The sequence below is a fragment of the Sus scrofa genome, chromosome 17 (genome assembly GCF_000003025.6).
Source record: "Sus scrofa isolate TJ Tabasco breed Duroc chromosome 17, Sscrofa11.1, whole genome shotgun sequence".
Taxonomy (NCBI): Eukaryota; Metazoa; Chordata; class Mammalia; order Artiodactyla; family Suidae; genus Sus; species Sus scrofa.
Genome location: NC_010459.5, coordinates 31,113,287 through 31,131,894, shown reverse-complemented (window position 1 = coordinate 31,131,894; position 18,608 = coordinate 31,113,287). Strand labels below are relative to the sequence as shown.

The window sequence follows — 18,608 nt, the reverse complement described above, 5'->3', positions numbered from 1 at the left end:
TAAAAAATTGAAAAAGAAAAAAAGAAAAAAAAGAAGCTAGTCTTTAGGGTAAAAAGCATTCCTGACTCAAGAGGGTCAGCATTTTACAGTCATAAAAGATTCAGTTTACCAAGAGGATTTTTTTTTTTTAATTGTCTTTTTAGGGCCGCACCCATGGCATGTGGAGGTTCCCAGGCTAGGGGTCGAATCAGACCTACAGCTGCCGGCCTACACCACAGCCACAGCAACACCAGATCTGAGCCAAGTCTGCGACCTACATCACAGCTCACGGCAACCCTGGATCCTTAACCCACTGAGCAGGGCCAGGGATTGAACCTGCAACCTCATGGTTCCTAGTCAGATTCATTTCCACTGAACCATGACGGGAACTCCCCAGTTTACCAAGAGGATTTAAATGTATGTTCTGTGGCCCAGCAATCCCATTTTTAGTCATATACTTCAGAGAATCTCCTACAGACACACATTTTTGTTTTTGTTTTTTTTTAATAACACTGGAAACAATTGGAAAATGCACCAGCAGGAGGGTGGATTAGTCAGTTGTGACTCAGTTACACTGCAGAGCAGAGAAATGGGTGGATTATGCACAGCAAGTTAGATGAATATTATAGAAGTAATATTGAGTCTAAGACCAAGGTGTGACATATACATGATTCCATTTAGATCAAATTTTAAAAGGCTAAACTAAACTGTATTGTTTAGGGATGCATGCAAATGAGGCAAAAAGCAAGAATGTTATTACCATAAAAGTCAGAGTACTCCAGGGGAATCTAATCAAAAGGAAGGGTTAGAGGGGGGCCTCCTAGCTGCCGGCAGGGTCCTGTTTATAGATGGGGCCCTGAAGGCCTGAGTATTTCCTTTTATGTTAATGTTTGTAGTCATCAGACTCCTCTACAGTTTTCTTTTCTTTCTTTTTTTTCTGCTTTTAGGGCAGCACCTGCAGCGTATAGAAGTTTCCAGTCTAGGGGTTGAATCAGAGCTACAGCTGCAGGCCTACACCACAGCCACAGCAATGCTGGATCCTTATCCCACTGATCAAGGCAAGGGATCAAACCCACATCCTCATGGATACTAGTTGGGTTCTTAATCCACTGAGGCACAACAGAAACTCCTCTTCTGCAGTGTGCTAATCGTGTTATCTAATTCACTTTTTTGGAGTTGTTGATAGTGTTTTTGGTGATGGGTTCATGGTTCACTTTTGCTTGCCTTATTACATCTTCAATTTTTAAAAATCTTAAAAATATTTGAGGAGTTCCCGTTGTGGATCAGCAGAAACGAATCTTACTAGGAACCATGAGGTTGTGGGTTTGACCCCTGGCCTCACTCAGTGGGTTAAGGATCCGGTGTTGCCATGAGCCGTGGTGTAGGTTGCAGATGCGGCTTGGATCTGGCATTGCTGTAGCTGTGGTGTAAGCCAGCAGTTGTAGCTCCAATTGGATCCCTAGCCTGGGAACCTCCATATGCCGCAGGTGTGGTCCTAAAAAGAAAAAAAAAATCTTAAATATTTGAAAAAATGAATGTCCTCAGTGCTCAAGGCAACACAAGATCCGAGGAAATGCACAAGGCCAGTGTGTTCCATCTGTGACCTGTGGAAAGTAGCCTTGACCTCTCTTCTCAAATTCACAGGTTAACTTCGAAGAGTTTAAGGATGGCTTCGTGGCAGTGTTGTCATCGCAGGCCAGTGTCAGCTCCTCAGATGAAGGCAGTGTGGCTTTGGAATCGGGTAAGAGGCCCTCCTGGTCTCTCACATTTCCTTCTAGATTCACCTGTGGCTTCTGGAGTGTGACGGAAGGACCAAGACCTTCTGCTGCTGAGCTGTGTGGACTGGAACCAGCATGTGGGGTCTCTCTTCCTTTGCTTCCTTTTTGTAAAGTGATGTTGTAAGGGGACCGCTCTTTTGTTTTCCTCTGTGCTGCATGCAATACTCGGAATATGCTGGCACTTCTGGTCACTTCTGGATAGGTGGCAGTTTTTCCACCCTAGGCCTTTCTGTGGCACCAGCTGGGTATCCTGTGGTCCAGCTCCCTTCTGGCACCAGCTGCCTGGAGACACATTGGTTCCACGGGAAGGGCTTAGTCCCCCAAGACTGTGCCCTCTTCAGACAGCAGTCTCAGGTCCAGGGGGTCACCTGTGTTCTGACTGACCGTAGAGCGGAGGTTCCCCCTCCTCAGGTTCAGTTAATCTGCAAGAGCAATCACAGAACCTAGGGAAAGGCATGGATTCCCAGGATCATTACCCAGGATGTAACTCAGGGCCTGCCAGGTATGAGAGATCCTTGGGTTTGTGGGAAGGGGCTCCAAGCACCCATGCCCTCTCCAGACCTCACTGTTCCCCAGTCCCCACATGTTCGCCAGCCTGGAAGCTCTTGGAACCCGGTCCTTTTTGGTTTTACGGAGGCTTCATTACACAGACATGAGTGATTGGGCCTCTCCTCTCCCTAGAGGTCAGGGGTGGGGTTGAATCCCATGGTTGGTTCCCCTGGCAACCAGCCCAGCCTGGGGTGTGGTTCCAGAAGTCGCAGCATCAATGTAGACTCAGGTGTGGTTGCTCTATCACTTAGGAAATTCCAGGAGTTTCAGGAGCTGTACCAGGGATGGGAAAGCCAGATACTTACTATAAATCACAGACTCACAAATGTCAAGTAACACTGTGCTGTCCTCACAGCATAGGGTGTTACCAAGATGACATGGGTGTGGAGGAGGGGAGGGCTGGAGAGTCAGACCTCGGAGGCTGGTGGGGGCGGGGCGGGGTGGGTAAGATGCACAGTCCAGGCAGCCCTCGGGGTCTTTGTGTCAGATTCTAGTGCCCTCTGCTTCTGGGACTTGTTGGTACCCTGGTTTCCCAAGGGGCCAGTGGGACAAATGGAAGTGCTGGCTTTGGCTCTGGTCAGGAGGTGGAGGTGCGGGTTTGGAGGGAGGTCCACTCTGGGTTGGCAGTGATGGCGCGCGCGTACTCAGTAGTGCACCACGAGGTAGTGGTCCCTCTGACGGTTCAGGAGAGAGACAGCAGTGGCATCAAGCACCCCCGCCCTGGGCAGGCGTTTGAGGAGGCCCCTGGTTTGGATCCCGGGTGCCAGAGATGCTATGCAGTTTTATGTAGAGTCCAGTGAACTCTCCTAAAATCCTGGGCTTATCATACCCTTACTCACATGAGGTTTTGCCTACTGAAGCCCAGGCCCTGTGTGCCTGCCCTTCCCCGAGGTCTGCCCTCCCACCTCCTCCCACCTCCTCCCTTGGGACCCTGATGTGGGGGAGGGGTCAGCTGCCAGCAGTTGTGCGGGCCTGGGGAGCCAGGTCCTTGGTTGCTTTGTCCCCCTTTTCTTCTTTGAAATGGGGAGAAGGCTATCCACCTTTCCCGACTTGAGTTGTGGAGTGCGATCACGTGACCTTGGACATGACCGTGCCTAAGAAAGGCCATGCATGTCACCGCTCCCCGTGAAACTGTGTGCAGTTCCTCCGAGGACGGAAGCTATTTTAGGACTGGCGCTTTCCCCCACCGATTACAGTTTTGTTTTACAGTCTTTTTTGGATTTCAGCTCTTTGCTCAATTACAGGGCTAGGCCTGCCTCTGGGGCAGAGGTGCCTTCAGACAGGGCTCATGCCTGGAGGCCAGGGCACTGCCAGCCCTGAGGCTGCAGGTGCTGTGAGAGTCAGGCCAGCCCTGCCCTGCCCTCTAGGCCTGTGGTCCCAGCCTCCAACCCCATCCCACCCCCCAGCCAGAGCTTCATCCCTCCTTCCGGGCCCCTCATTCTGTGCTCTTCAGGCCTCCCTGGCATACTTGCATCCCCTGCACAATTCATGGCATCATGCTCTTTCTGCTTTCTAATTTGTTTGCAGTCCTTCCCACCATGGCTGGAAAATGTGCTTTTGATGATCCAGAAGTTAGGGGGTTTTTTGGTTTGCTTGTTTGTTTGCTTTTTAGGGCTGTACCCAAGGCATGTGGAGGTTCCCAGGCTAGGGATCTAATCAGAGCTGTAGCTGCCAGCCTACGCCACAGCCACAGCAATGCAGGATCTGAGCTGTGTATGCGACCTACACCACAGCTCACGACAATGCTGGATCCTTAACCCACTGAGCAAGGCCAGGGATCAAACCTGCATCCTCACGGATGCTAGTCAGATTCATTAACCACTGAGCCATGACAGGAACTCCCCAGAAATGAGTGGGGTTTTTGTTTTTTGTCTTTTTGCCTTTTCTAGGGCCGCTCCTGCGGCATATGGAGGTTCCCAGGTTAGGGGTCTAACCAGAGCTGTAGCCACTAGCCTACGCCAGAGCCACAGCAACGCAGGATCCAAGCCGCGTCTTCGGCGCACACCACAGGTCATGGCAACACCGGATCCTTAACCCACTGAGCAGGGCCAGGGATAGAACCCACAACCTCATAGTTCCTAGTCAGATTCATTAACCACTGAGCCACGATGGGAACTCCCAGAAATGAGGGTTTTGAAACACATCCTGCTTTCCTGCTCCTTTGAGTAAAGACCGTTTGTTTTTAGACCTTGATGTTCTATAAAAAAACACATACACGTGGAGGCCTGGCCTGACAGAGAAGCATTGGGTCTTGTGCTCTGGGGCCATCTGGGCCACAGGTGGGGCCTGGCGTGGCCCCCAGCGCTCCCTCGAGAGGCTGCAGCTCCGTATTCTGTGAGTAGTGGAAGGCTGCCCCTCCTGGCACTGACCTGCCACTGGGATACTCTCTTCGAGATTAGCGTTCCTCCCTGTTGGAGGGAGGGAGGTGGCATGTTTGGGGACTATCATGAAATACCCATGTTTTTTGGGCATCTCATTCCTCTGAGGAAAATGCTAACCAGCCAAAACAATGAGTAAATGGGGCCACATCAAGGGTGGGTGGGACTCTGGACAAGGACGGGGGAATCTCAGGAGGGGGAAGGGAGGTCAAGCTGGGAAGCACACGTGGTGCTGGGTCATGACCAGGTGTGCACGAGCGGCTGAGCTTGGGAGGCCCAGTGCATAGGCGCCCCTCCGTCTTTGCAGTGGTTTCCCAAATGTGCCACAGCTACCCCCCCCCCGCCATGACTTTTCTCTCGCTGCACCTCCCGCTGAAAGAGGATGCTTGCCCCCACAGTAACCAGCCCGCGGCCTCTGTGTAGATGGAACCAGAAACAGGTGTGGAGCCTCCTGGCTCCTCCCTGTTGATGGTACACCGGCTTCCTTTCCAGCAGCCTCAGGAGTTCCCACGAGGGAGCGTGTGCAGGGCAGGGCTCTGCCAGTGATAACGTCAGTGTCCTTGGGGACACAGGCACCCTGCTTAGGTTCCCCGTCATGGGGAATTCAGCATCTTCCTCTCCAGACCCTCTCCTTGCTCCCAATTTCTGTCAGTCACTGGCATCACTCTCGGTCAGGCTGGACCCAGCCTCCTCCTCTGACGGTCTCAAGGTCAGGGGCTTGGACCAGCCGTTTGGGGTGTGGAGGAGAGAAGAGAGGTGTACTTGGCCTCAGGATTTGTGGCACATCTGTATGAAACGGCCCTCAGTTGTTCAGGCCTGCCTGACCTCCTGGGACCCCAACCCCTTTCTTTCCAACCGGCCCATTCCAGTTGTCACCTCTAAACTGGTGCTGTTTCCTGGCCACTGCCCACCCCTTCCCAGTCTCTCTCTAGCTGCCCAGATTCCCTACAGAGTCAGCATTTCTCCTCTGCCTGCAGGGTCCACTCTGCTCTGCAGACGTGGGCAGGTAAGGAGGGAGAAGGAAGTACATGGTTTACCAGGGTCTTAGGGGCTCTCATGAATTCCACACTGAATCCCACCCTTGCCTTTGCCCCAGACTTGAGACCCACCTTCCGGGCTATGCTGAGCCTCCTGGGCTGTGCTGAGGTCCTTGCTGCAGCCGCCTGTGCAGATGGTGTCTGGTAGTGAGTGGGGTGGGACGTGACCTTCCGGTCTCTAGAGCAGTAAGCTAGCTGCTGGATTCTTGGAGCATTTTTTCTTTGTATAAAAAGCTAGATTGGAGTTCCCGTCGTAGCGCAGTGGTTAACGAATCCGACTAGAAACCATGAGGTTGCCGGTTCGATCCCTGCCCTTGCTCAGTGGGTTAACGATCTGGCGTTGCCGTGAGCTGTGATGTAGGTTGCAGACACGGCTCAGATCCTGTGTTGCTGTGGCTCTGGCGTAGACCAGTGGCTACAGCTCCGACTCGACCCCTAGCCTGGGAACCTCCATATGCCGCAGGAGCTGCCCAAAGAAATAGCAAAAAGACAAAAAAAAAAAAAGCTAGATTTATATATTACATAGAACTACCATATGACTCAGCAATCCCACTCTTGGGCATATATCCGGACAAAACTTTACTTAAAAAGGACACATGCCCCCACATGTTCATTCCAGTTCTATTCACAATAGCCAAGACATGGAAACAGCCCAAATGTCCATTGACAGATGATTGGATTAGAAAGATGTGGTATATATACACAATGGAATACTACTCAGACATAAAAAAGAACAAAATATTAAGAGCCCCACAACCTTCCCATTCTCTTTCCAGCTGCCCCCCGTGCTGTCCCGCCAAAGTATGTGAGCGGTTCTAAGTGGTATGGCCGTCGGAGCCGGCCCGAGCCCTGTGTGTCTGCTGGTGGAGCCAGCTGTTTACCGGAGCAGCCCGCCAGGCCCAGTGTGAGAAACCAGCTCCGTCGTTCTGCGTCCCTGGAAAGTGTGGAGGTGCGTTGACCCACCCCCCCTAAGCATCCTGGAAATAACATTTCTCACTCACTCTTCACGTGAAGATGGGAGGGGGTGCACTTTGGGGGAATGATATTTAGTTTTCTTTTTTGGCCACACCCATGGCGTGTGGAAGTTCCTGGGTCAGGGATCAAACCCGAGCCACAGCAGTGACAATGCCAAGTCCTTAACCCACCACACCACATGGGAATTTTGACATTTAGTTTTACTACTGAGCCAAACCTGGGTCTGCTCACCCACATGCAGCAAAGCAACCTACTCACACTGGGCTGTGCAGAAGGAAAGGGCAGTGTTTATTGCAGGCCCTGCAAGGAGCAGGCAGCTGGTACTCATAAGGCCTGGACTCCCCAAAGGCTTTCAGGGAAAAGTTTTTAAAGATGGGGTACTGGAGGGGGGTCGTGGGTGTGTGGTCAGCTCATGGACGTTCTTCTGCTTGGTTGGGGGTGAGGTAATTGGGAATCAACATCATCAACCTTCTGGTTCCAGCTGGTCTGGGGGTCTCCGTGCTGGTGGTCAGCAGTTAACTTCTCCCACATGGGGGCTTCAGTATCTGCAGAATTATCCACAGTCCTTGAGGAGGAACTAGAGACCCTTGACTTTATTTAATGGCTAAACTATTATTTTATCTCGCGTGAGTTTTCCTTTCTGCATTTTCTCACTTCTCTGTTTAAATTTACTTTTTAGAACTCAGGGAAAGCCCAGGAAGCTGAAATTTTTTTCTAGAGATAAGAGACTGGTGGAGGACATGGGCCGGGCAGGGATGGTCTATTCCTGGGAGGCCCCACAGGGTCGTGCTTGGTTACAGTTTTGTTTTGGGCTTTTGGGGTTTTTTGTTGTTGTTGTTGTTGTTGTTGTTGTTTTGTTTTTTTAAGGACTACAACTGCAGCATATGGAAGTTCCCAGGCTAGGGGTGGAATTGGAGCTCCAGCCTACACCCGAGCCATAGCAACTCGGGATCCAAGCTGTATCCGCTCACGACAATGCCAGATCCCCTACCCACTGAGCAAGGCCAGGAATCGAACCCACATCCTCATGGATACTAATTGGATTTGTTTCCGCTGAGACACAACGGGAACTTCCTCAGTTACAGTTTTAAGGTGTCTCTGGTTCTCACTGTCTGCATGAAAACTCTGGCCACAGGGCGTCCTCCTCCCGTGCTCACAGCACTCTCCCAGGGCAGGGCCTGAAGGAGAGAAGGTTAATCAGCCGAGGAGGAAGAAAGAAGGCAGGTGTGCTATGCCCAGGCAGCCCACTGGGGGCACAGGCTTCCCAAGATGCACCCCAGGAGCCTTAAGGCATTGGCGTCTAAAGGACATCCACAGGGCAAATCCATACCCCGTGGGCCAATCCAGGCCCATGGACCTGTTTTCCAGGTTCTGGAAGGTTCCTGGCTCCCACTTCCTGTGATATCACCTTTATCAGATGGGGCTCCTTGGGGACTTACCTTTGATGAGACAACTCCGGGCCCCCAAGTTAATTTGTTTATATTTTCAACATTTGTTGAGGCAAATAGGAAAAATAGTACATATTTGAATCCTGGAGTCACTTCTCTCAGGGATGTGCTGCCCCCTGGGGCAACACTGAGCAGTCCTGGGCCTTTGCTGTTTTAGTCTCTTTTTATTTTTATTTATTTCTTTTTCTTTTTCAGCCACACCTGCAGCTTATGGAAGTTCCCGGCCAGGGATGGAATACAAACCACAGCTGCAGCAATGCTAGATCCTTTAACCCACTGCACCACTGTGGGAACTCCTATTTTTAAATTTGCCCTCAGGGATGGAAGGTCTGTGCACCTGCCCCATCTCCATAGGGCTGATCTGCTTCTTAAAACCGTCTTTGATCCGCAGAACCAGGACCCAGGCATGCTGTGTTCAGGGTTGTCAGTGAGTTGAGTGCTTTAGAAAAAGGGGAAATACTCCCTGCCCTCAGATCCCCACCTTCTGGCCAAGAGCCCCTCCTGTCATGGGATTTGGACCAGACTTGGGTTACTGCCCTTGGTGGGGGCCAGTTGGCACACTTTCTCCTCCTGTTAGGGGTGAGTGCTGGGCTGTGTTTGCATTGAACCACTGATGGTTTGGGTTCTTGCTGAGGAGCTGTGTGCACCCATGTCCAGATGCAGCCTGTGATCAGAGAGAGGGAGCGGGTCTGTGTAGGGCCTCGTGGGCTGGGCCCCCCCTTCCTCTATCACCTGCTCCAGGCCCTCTCGCGCCATTCTGCTTGTTCCTGGTGCTCTGCCCACTGCTCCATCCTCTGGGGACCCACGTTCTTCTTCTCTCTCTTTCCACAGAGTCTCAAGTCCGATGAAGAAGCTGAAAGCACAAAGGAGCCTCAGATTGAGTTGTTTGAAGCACAAGGTAAAGCCTGGCCAGTGGGTGGTGCCCCCACTGGCCAGTGACAGGCTGCCAGGAAGTACCCAGTGTGGGTAGTGCCCCTGGAGGTCCTCCTAGGTAGGGATCCCAGCTCTGAGGCCCCTGAGGTCAGACCCTTGGGCAGGGGCAGCTTCAGGGTCTGCGAGGAGCAGTGTAACCCCAGCCAGCAGGTGTGGGCCTGGGACTCCTTCCAGAGGCCAGGACCGGCACAGCCTCCCCACCCACCAGACCCTGTCTATCCCCCCAGGAGAGGGCTCTTGTCCTGGGGAGCCTGACGGAGCCTCTAGAGGGCAGCCGGGGGTGTGCTTGGTAAGTTTGAGTGTATCGGCATGTGGGTGTGTGGCTGCTTTGAGGGTGCTTCCCAAGGAGCGTGTTACAGGGAGGATGTGCAGGAATGTGGCTCCAGGGGGGAGACCAGCACTGATCTTGAGTTTCGACTGATTGAGACTGGGGTCCTTGGGGCTGGAGGCCATTGTTGGCTCTGCCTTGAACGTGGTGACATCAGGGGAGTGACTTGAGTGCCTGTGCTGCTGGACGATGGACCCTTTTGTGTCCAGAAGAGCAGCCAAACTACATCCTAAACTCCCTGGACTCAGGGTCTAAATCTAGACTAAAGAAAGGTTATTCACCGAGTGATGTGGGGGCTCTGCCAGGACAAGTTGGGGTTCTTCTTTCCATCCAGGTTAGAACCGACACTGGTATGTGAACAGTTATGTCAGCCCTCAAAAGGCACATTTACCTCCTCTGCCAGCCCTGGTGCAGAATTATGTTTCCACTTTTATATAGAACTTCAGCCCTTTGGAGCTGGAAGAGATCTTCCCTTGTGTTTTCCTTAGCTTAACCCATTGTCATTCGTGAGCACACAGGCCTGGCTTTCCTTGGAAAGTGGCTTTCTGATCATTAGTTGGGTTATCGAAGTCATTAACGCCAAGGTGGCTTCTCTCCTGAAAACTCCAGACCACTGGCTAAGAGCCTGGGTGCAAGTGGCCGTCCTCCTGTGTGGGCTGGGCTTAGGTGGAACTCAGCTCGGAAGCCTGGCTCATCATCCACAGGGTGCTCCTCGCGGGCACCCCTAAGTCTATCATCTGCCAGCAGGTGTTTCTCCAGCAAAACTTCAAAAACCTCATTAAGCCACTTGGCTAATGTAGAAAAGTTAGAAAACCTGGCTATTTGTCTCCCAAACTCACTGATGAGTCTGCATCTCAAAGACACCTGTGCTTCCTGACATGAGGTGAATCCAATTTTTTTTTTTTTTTTTGCTTTTTTTGGGCCGCACCCTTGGCATATGGAGATTCCCAGGCTGGGGGTTAAATTGGAGCTGTAGTTGCCAGTCTACGCCACAGTCACGGCAATGCGGGATCCAAGCCGTGTCTGAAGGAAGACTCCTGCGAGAGAGCTGGGAAATTGTTGATTTGTAGGGGTGAGAGTAGCCTTGGGATCCATGTTTATCAGCAATTCGTACACAAACATGGCAGCTGGGATTTGCTTTCAAATACTTGAAGTAACAAACAGGATAGATGAGACCAGGGTAGCAGGGGCAGGGCCACTGGCCTTTGCTGGACTGTGCTCTTCACTTTGGGTACGTTTGAAGAGTTTTTAAAAATAACCCTTTTTTTTTTTTTTTTTTTTTTTTTTTTTTTTTTTTTTGCCACCCCTGCGGCGTATGGAAGTTCCCAGGCTAGGGGTTGAATTGGAGATAGAGTTGCTGGCCTACACCACAGCCACAGCAACACAGGATCCTTAACCCACTGAGCGAGGCCAGGGATTGAACCCACATCCTCATGGTTCCTAGTCGGGTTTGTTAGCTACTGAGCCACAAAGAGTACTCCAAAAATAAGTGGAATTCCCATCATGGCTCAGTGGTTAACAAATCCAACTGGGAACCATGAGGTTGAGGGTTCGATCCCTGGCCTTGCTTAGGGGGTTAAAGATCTGGCGTTGCCGTGAGCTGTGGTGTAGGTCGCAGATGCGGCTCGGATCCCACATTGCTGTGGCTCTGGTGTAGGCCTGCGGCTACAGCTCTGATTAAACCCCTTGCCTGGGAACCTCCATATGCCGCAAGAGCAGCCCAAGAAATGGCAAAAAAGATAAAAAAAACAAAACAAAAAACTGGCCTTTTTATTGCAAGTACAAATATTGCAGATGTGCTTCAGTGCTGTGTCCTTGAAGGCTCCCTTTGGAAAATGCCTTCCCCACGCACAGCAGACATTCCCCCCATTTTATTGTGACAATTTGTGTAGGAAGAGTTGGAAGAATTATGAGCACCATGTACCCACCACCTAGAATCTGCCTTTGAAACTCAAATCTCCCGTGTGTCCCTCTGCCCTCCCATCAGTCCCTCTGATCAGAGTGGTGTGTTTCCCTTGCTTCAGGTCAGCTGCCAGCCTGGAGTGAGGTCTTCGGGAACCCCCGGAAGCCCTGCAGCCCCTCCTCTGATACCCCTGAAAGCCGGGTCCGGGACATCTGGGAAGAGCTGGGTGTTGGCAGTAGTGGCCACCTCACCGAGCAGGAGCTGGCTCTGGTCTGCCAGAGCGTCGGGCTCCGTGGACTGCAGAAGGAGGTGAGGGGGTGGACTGACTGCCCTGAAGGGCCAGGTTTTTGTGGTGGTCACAGTTGGTGGTGGGCCTGGAAATCCCTTAACCCTCAGATGCTGATTCAGTTGTCCCTTTCTGGTCTAAAGTCTGTGATTACTCCCAGGACTTGTACCAGAGGCCCATCTTGGGCCACACGTGGCCCTGGCCACCTGCATGCAGGATTCTTCCTCTGCCTGGAGCACTCCTTTCCCTCCTGCGGGGCCTGGGTCTACTGCCCAGCCCACATGTGGTGCCCGCAGTCTGGCTATGCTACCTGGCAGCTGTGTTCACCCCTTTCCTCCTGCAGGGCCTAGGGGAGGGGGGCCCCACCGAGCTGAAATGCTCTCAGCCCTGCCCTAGCTGAGCCTAAGACTCTGGGGGCCCAGGCCGCGTTCCATGCACACATGTCCCGCTATCCAAGCTCCTGCACAGTGGACATGGACTGGGTGATTGTGGAATCGGGAGGCTCAGGTGCTCATTGACAGCAGGATGGAGACTGACCAGGCGTCTGGATTTCTCAGGCCAGAGCAAGGAGACCAGGGAGACTCGGACAGTGTGTGGACAGGATAGCACATGCTTATTGGGCTGTGGGAGGGGGGCAGCTGCTGTGGGGGAGCCTCTGAGCAGGTGCCTGTGGGCTTTTATTTAGGAACTTGAAGACTTGTTCAACAAGCTGGACCGAGATGGGGACGGCAGAGTGAGTCTGGAGGAATTCCAGCTTGGCCTGTTCAATCACGGGCCCCCTCAACTTCTAGAATCTTCTATTCTTGTCAAACCGAACGGGTCCTGGTCTCATTACCAGGTAAAATCAGAGAGTTAACTCTCAAACCCTGGAGTGAGTACTGTTGCTCTCTGGCTCAGCATTTTGTAGGCCTGGCTCCTCAGCCTGGTCACTACGGCAGGTGCCCAAAAGTTGGGGGGGTGGGGGTGGCGTGTGCACACATCTTGGCGGTGGGAGGTGGACATCGTGGGCTGATCTGGCATTGCTGCTGCCTAACTGCACATCGCTGGCCTCATGAAGGGTCTTAGGGTTCCCCGGCAGCCCCCTGATGCACCCAGGACGGGGTATGCTACATTCCAGCAAGACCACCGCCCCCTCTTCCCCAGTGGTGCAACCAGGCAGTCACTGATGGGTGGTCTGTGCCTTCCCCAATTCCCACATATTATCCTTTGCGATGCCAGCCAGAAGAGAACAGGATTTAGGTGGTTATTTACATTGTGATTTTGTTTGGTGCATCTGGTTTTTCTCAATCCCAGGAGAGTCAGACCCCACCCCACCCCCACCATCACCACAGGGCCTTGCTGCCCTGGGGAGCCTCGTTGGTGATCCTGAGTTTGTGGGTGGCCGTGTGGCGGTGATGACACTGTTCTCTGTTGGGCTGGCATGACCAAGACTCAATCAGGTTTCTGCATCTGAAGCCTGAGGTGGGTGGGGGACAGGGACCAAGAGTGATGAGGGCTGGCGTCAGGCCACCTGGAAGCAGGGACCATGTACACTTGTGCCCAGAGTCAGCACCTCCCAGGTAGATGCTGATGCCTGCCTGGGAGGTGATGACATGGTGGGAGCAGGTGTACCTCACATGTGGGCTGAGATGAAGAGTCTTCTGCTCAGTTGGGAGCAGTGGGCCTGGTGCGGGGGGGCTCTGCTGCAGAGAAGAGGGGGCTCCCCTTGTTCTGGCCCGACAGCAAGTGTGTGTCTGAAGGGTCCAGCCCTTGCTGGGGCAGGAAACACAGCCAGGAGGGGATCCTTGTGGGTTCTTGCAGCACTGCAGACTCAGTGTTCACCCTCTGGGCCCAGGGGTTTTTGCCCTTGTCTTTAAGCTCCTGGCCACTCAGCCACAGTGGCCTATCTTGAATCCACTTCTCGGGCCATCTCGCCTCTTCTTCTGAAGCTTGTCTTGGGTTTCTTTGGACAGATTGGGTTTCCCTCCACCTCTGCGAGGCCACGGGGAGACCACTCCTGGTTTGGGGAAAAATTACCTTGGGGGCATCCCCTGCACAGCTTCACAAACACACCTCAGCACCTTTAGTCCCTGGAGCAGGAAACAGGGCTATGCTCAGGCCTTGGTGTGAATGCGCCAGCCAAGCACAGGTGGTGAGGCTGGGAAGGGGTTGACATGAGGCCTTTGTCCCCACATGCAGGTCTCTGAAGAGGGCGGTGGCCAGACCACGACCTCGTCCCTCGTGTCCGTGTGCTCCGGCCCGCGCCTCTTCTGCAGCGTGGACGATGGTACCGGCTTCGCCTTCCCGGAGCAGATCATCGCCCTGTGGGCGCAGGAGGGGGTTCACAATGGCAGAGAGGTCTTACAGGTTTGGACTGGATCCCGCAGGCTGCCCCAAAGAGGTGCCCTGGCACATGCACAGGGGAGGCTGGACACAGCACCTCGTGGACACAGGCCCTTTGTAGGGAAGGCCAATCATAATCACTGTTTAATTTTCTGATGTTGAAATTTAGATCTTAACCTAAAAACCTAATAAATGGCAGAGAAAACCATAGCCTGAAACAAATCACTTTGAAGGAAGGTTTTGGTGTCTTAGACACTCAGCCCCCGGAGCCCATCTGCTGACCTGGAGGAGGGAAGGGTGTCCCTATGACTCCCTGGGTCTGAGCATTTCCACTTACCCAGGATGAGCTCTGTGGTGACCCAGACCCCGCCTGGGGCACCCGCCCCACCAGCTGAGCTGTGCTCTCCCCAGTGGCCCCCGACCTCCCTCCCCGGGTTGTGTACGAGGAGGCCTGTGTCAGTCACGTCCTTCCCAACCAGAGGCTGAGCCCAGGTCACTGAAACGGGCCCCCAGGAAGGGCAAAGCGAGAGGGGCTCATGGTTTCGAGATGCTGCTCTAATCCCCTGCATTGGAGGTTGGCTGCATCAGGGTCTGACCTGCCTTGAGTCTCTCCCTTGCCCCTGACCCTTCAGGACTCACCCCTGCTGTCAGAGAATATTCCCATCGCTTTAGCAACATAACTTTCCAATTGCTCAGGGTTTGATTCCATTTAATTGAGAGGCAGTGATGTTACTCCCCTGAGCACCCCAGCACCAAGCAGGGACCACCAAGCCTGTGACCTTATGTACCGTACCCCTCAGAGCCTCCCAGGTGTCTCTCCCGATACAGGGTGGCTCCCGGGCGCTGGCAAGTGGTCAGGGTGTCCTGACACAGCAGGTCCATGCCTGCTGGGACTGCCTGCAAAGGCCTTTCCCTTGGGGAGGGAGCCCGCTAGGTGGGCCCTTAGCCTGGATATGCTGGCAGCACACCTGGCTTCTTGGGACCCCTGGGTGCCTGGGGAGCCCCCCACCCTGTGCCTTCTGTGCAGAGCCCTGACGCCCTCAACACAGCACTCAGAGCTCTACCTAAACCCCTTCGGCACCTCTGTGTGTCCAGGATGCGTAGCCATCAGCGTCCGGCCCTGGAAGAGCAGACATGGTTCATGTTTCTGTGCTACCAGCGGGACAGACGTTCCTGTCCTGTTCCTTATTGTGGGAAAACGCATAAAACAAGTCTCTTCTATTCTTTTCCCTTTTCTGCCCCACTTGGAGCGAGGGTCACTCTCTAGGCTGCTCGTCTCTGAGAAATCCTGTTTCCACCAGCAGGACCCTCGCCTAGTCCCACATCTGTCCACATGGTTAAGACATGGATTAGTCAGTGTTCTTTGGGTCCGAAAGAGCAAAAGCTCGACTCAAACTGGCTTGAGGAGAGGAGGACGTTGGGGGCCACCTGTGTGGTCATTCGGGGGGAGGGCCGTTCCGCGTGCTATCAGGACTCTGCTGGCCTCCTGGTGGCCTTGGCCTCAAGCCCCTTATGCGGCCGCCTCCCCATGGCCACGTGGGCTGTACAACAACTGATTTCACAGGGAAGAGGCCCTCTCTAGCCTCTCTGTCAGTCCCCAGTGTCCTCTGCTTAGGACATGCCCCCTATGTATCTGTCATTTTGTCCAAGGAGGAGGATACTATCCAGCCTGAGTCATGCCCACCCCTGAGGCAGGGACAGTGCAAGGGGCCCCCCTGTTGACAGGGGTAGGGCCAGGGCTGTGCCCAAGAGACAGAGACTTTGCAGATTGAAGAAGGTAGGTGCTGGGACCGTGTGGTCTGAGCCTTCCTGTCCTTAGGGAGCCAGGAAGCATCTAGAGACCCACTCATCCTGCCTGGCCAATGGCCTTGCTGTTACAGAGCCTGGACTTCAGTGTGGATGAGAAGGTGAACCTTTTGGAGCTGACCTGGGCCCTTGAGAACGAGCTTCTGACAGTGGACGGTGCCGCCCAGCAGGCAGCCTTGGCCTGTTACCGCCAGGAGCTGAGCTTCTGCCAGTAAGAGTCCCATGTGGGATGCAGGGTGCTGTTGCCAGGCTGGCTCTCTGCCCACCCCTGGCCACCCCAAATGGCGAGTCCTGGATCAGGTGGCAGGGAGACAGCTGGCCCCTGGGAGCTGCTGAGGGCTCCCAATGCCACGTGTGTCTGTGTGTGTCCGTGTGTGTGCTCCCAGCTGTGTCCATTCAGTGGCTGCTGCTTGGGCTTTATGGCCACAGAACTTGAGGGTCACCAGCCAGCCCTCACACTTGGTGAAAAGCTTGGAAAGCCACTCAGCCCCTTTCACAGAGTTCCAAGGGGAAGGGTTTAAACATCTTATTGTTTCTTTTATTGATGTGTAGTTGGTTTGCGATGTTCTATTCGTTTCTGCTGTACAGCAAAGTGATTCGGGTATACAGACTTTCCTTTCCAGATTCTCTTCCGTTGTGGTTGTCACAGGATGTTGACCATGGTCCCCTGTGCTATGCAGAAGGTCCTCGTTGTTTTTCTATCCCTTGTGTGAACTTGAAACTCATCCTGCTGACCTGGGGCTCCCCGCCTGTGGGCACAGCCTCCACTTGGCTGGGAGGTGCTTCCAGGGCTTCCCAGGCTGGTGGGAGGAGGAAGGATGCTTCCAACATGGTCACAAAGCACAGCGTGATGTTGGGCCAAGAACATTTTAATTGGGCTTGGCTCTAGTCGAGCTGACATTTCAGGCCCTCCGTCTACTCAGCAGATTGGCATAAAGGTTGTTTTTGTGTTTTTATTGATGTTCTGAGGCTACAGAAAAGGTTGGCAGGAATCACAGTCTCCATCCTCAAGACTGTATTTCATTAGGTCTGACAGATGAGCCTTCTGACATCAGGCAGCTCTGCACACAGGACCAGAGAAGAAAGAAAGACTGTGCTTTGGGAGGGGAGGGAAAAAAAAAAGCTCAATGCTTCTTTAGTGGGAGAAATAGCTACCAGAATAGCCGGTGCAGGGGGTTCCTGCTATAGCGCAGTGGGTTAAGAATCTGACTGCAGTGGCCTGGGTTGCTACAGCAGCACAGGTTTGATCCCTGGCCCAGCACTGTGGGTTAAGGATCTGGTGTTGCTGCAACTGAGGCATAGGTCACAGCTGGGGCTCAGATTCAGTCCCTGGCCCAGGAACTTCCAAAAAAAAGAATAGCTAGTGCAGGAGGTGGTTTGCACAGAGCCTCTGGGAGGGCCTTGGGTGACCAAATAGACAGGGCCATGCATAGGAATCTCCTTCCCTGGGTGACCCCTTGCATACACACTTGAATGCTCAGCTACAGGTGGCAGGGCTGAGACCAGGTGGGATAACGGCTAGCCTGCCTTCTCCCCTTCCTGCGTCCAGTCCCAGGTTAGGTGCTGGGGATTCTCAGGGTTGGGAGCCCTGCTGCAGGCAAGAGGGGGCACAGATAAATTCTTGCCTGTCCTGAGGCTGTGCAGAGGCATGGTGTGCTGCATGCTCTAAGCTGCTTCATAAACCTGCTAGAAACCGCTTTGCGAGGTAGTTGGCCTCTCCCTCTGCATGTGCCTCTGTAGAAGAGGCACAGAAACTGTAGAATCCGCTCTGGACGGAGGTTGGTTAGAGCCCAGCACTGGCTGCTGCTCAGCACCTGTCAGGCCAGCTGTATTTATTCCTGTAGACAGGTTCATGGGCCCAGAGCAGGGTCCCCTCTGACCCACCTCCATCCTGTAGGGGAAAGGTGGAGCAGCTGGCCAGGGAGCGAGACAAGGCCAGGCAGGACCTGGAGAAGGCTGAGCAGAGGAACCTGGAGTTTGTGAAGGAGATGGATGACTGCCACTGCACCTTGGAGCAGCTCACGGAGGAGAAGATCAGGTGGGTCCCAGTGGAGGGCCTCCAGTCTCACCAGAGCCAGTAGCAGTCTAGAGGGAGCGCCTGGCTGATGTCCTTCCTTGAGGGAAGAGGGTGCGTTTAGGAAGAGAGGCCTCTGGGTGTATGCCTGTGATGAGCGTCTGCAGGGAAAGTGTCCTCTACTGGCCTTGCTCTGCTCATCTCTCAGGTCTGAGTCCTCTGCATGTGACTGTGATCAGTGAGACGGGTGGACCGGGGAACAGCTTTGCAGCCTGTCCTCAGCGGCGAGCTGAGCAGACCTCTGTGAGTTGGTCGGGCTTGTGATGGACAGACTAGAGGAAAGGAGTTCTGATCCTTTTTTCAGGGACACAAAACCACCTCTGGTTAATTGGCCAAAACACTTGAGAACGTCCAGCCCCTGTAGAAGGGAGATCTCTGTTTCCGGACAGTTGGAGGGGGGCAGGTGTTTGCTCAGTAAGGAGACTCACAGCAGTTTGTGGGTGTCGCTGCCTGACCTGTGCCCTCCCCTGTGACTGAGGGTGCTATCACACACACACACACACACACACACACACACAGTGCACATGTGTGGGCTCTGTGCCGAGCTGTCCTGTCACTGCTGGGAGTTTTAGTGGCCACAGGGGCTGGCCAGTTTTGTCCACCCCAACAGTGTGTGGGACCAAGGAGCCCCCCTCCAGCTGAGCCATGAGCACCCAGCTGTGGCCCTGGGGCTCGGCCTCTGGGAAGGAGCTTCCAGCCTGTGAGACTGCTCTCCTGGAGCTCCGGCCACAGGCCAGGCACCGCCTGACCATGACCCCAGATAGGCCATTTCATTCCCATTTTTCAGCCAAGGACACTGATGCTTCGAATAG

At 53.7% G+C, this 18,608-nt stretch overlaps 1 protein-coding gene across 3 annotated transcripts in view; it reads left to right on the top strand.

The window, feature by feature from the left end:
- Positions 1–18,608, top strand: part of NINL (ninein like) — a 112,084-nt gene that overhangs the window by 63,147 nt on the left and 30,329 nt on the right. For 2 of the 3 annotated variants that reach the window (XM_021078311.1, XM_005657666.3), the window contains exons 3-10: positions 1,624–1,720; positions 6,498–6,670; positions 8,976–9,042; positions 11,430–11,617; positions 12,280–12,432; positions 13,773–13,940; positions 15,797–15,933; positions 17,620–17,760. In XM_021078311.1, coding sequence (XP_020933970.1) covers positions 1,624–1,720; positions 6,498–6,670; positions 8,976–9,042; positions 11,430–11,617; positions 12,280–12,432; positions 13,773–13,940; positions 15,797–15,933; positions 17,620–17,760 — 1,124 coding nt within the window. Of the gene's footprint in view, positions 1–1,623; positions 1,721–6,497; positions 6,671–8,423; positions 8,572–8,975; positions 9,043–11,429; positions 11,618–12,279; positions 12,433–13,772; positions 13,941–15,796; positions 15,934–17,619; positions 17,761–18,608 lie in introns of those variants that run through there. The other variant, XM_021078312.1, reaches the window with a different exon arrangement.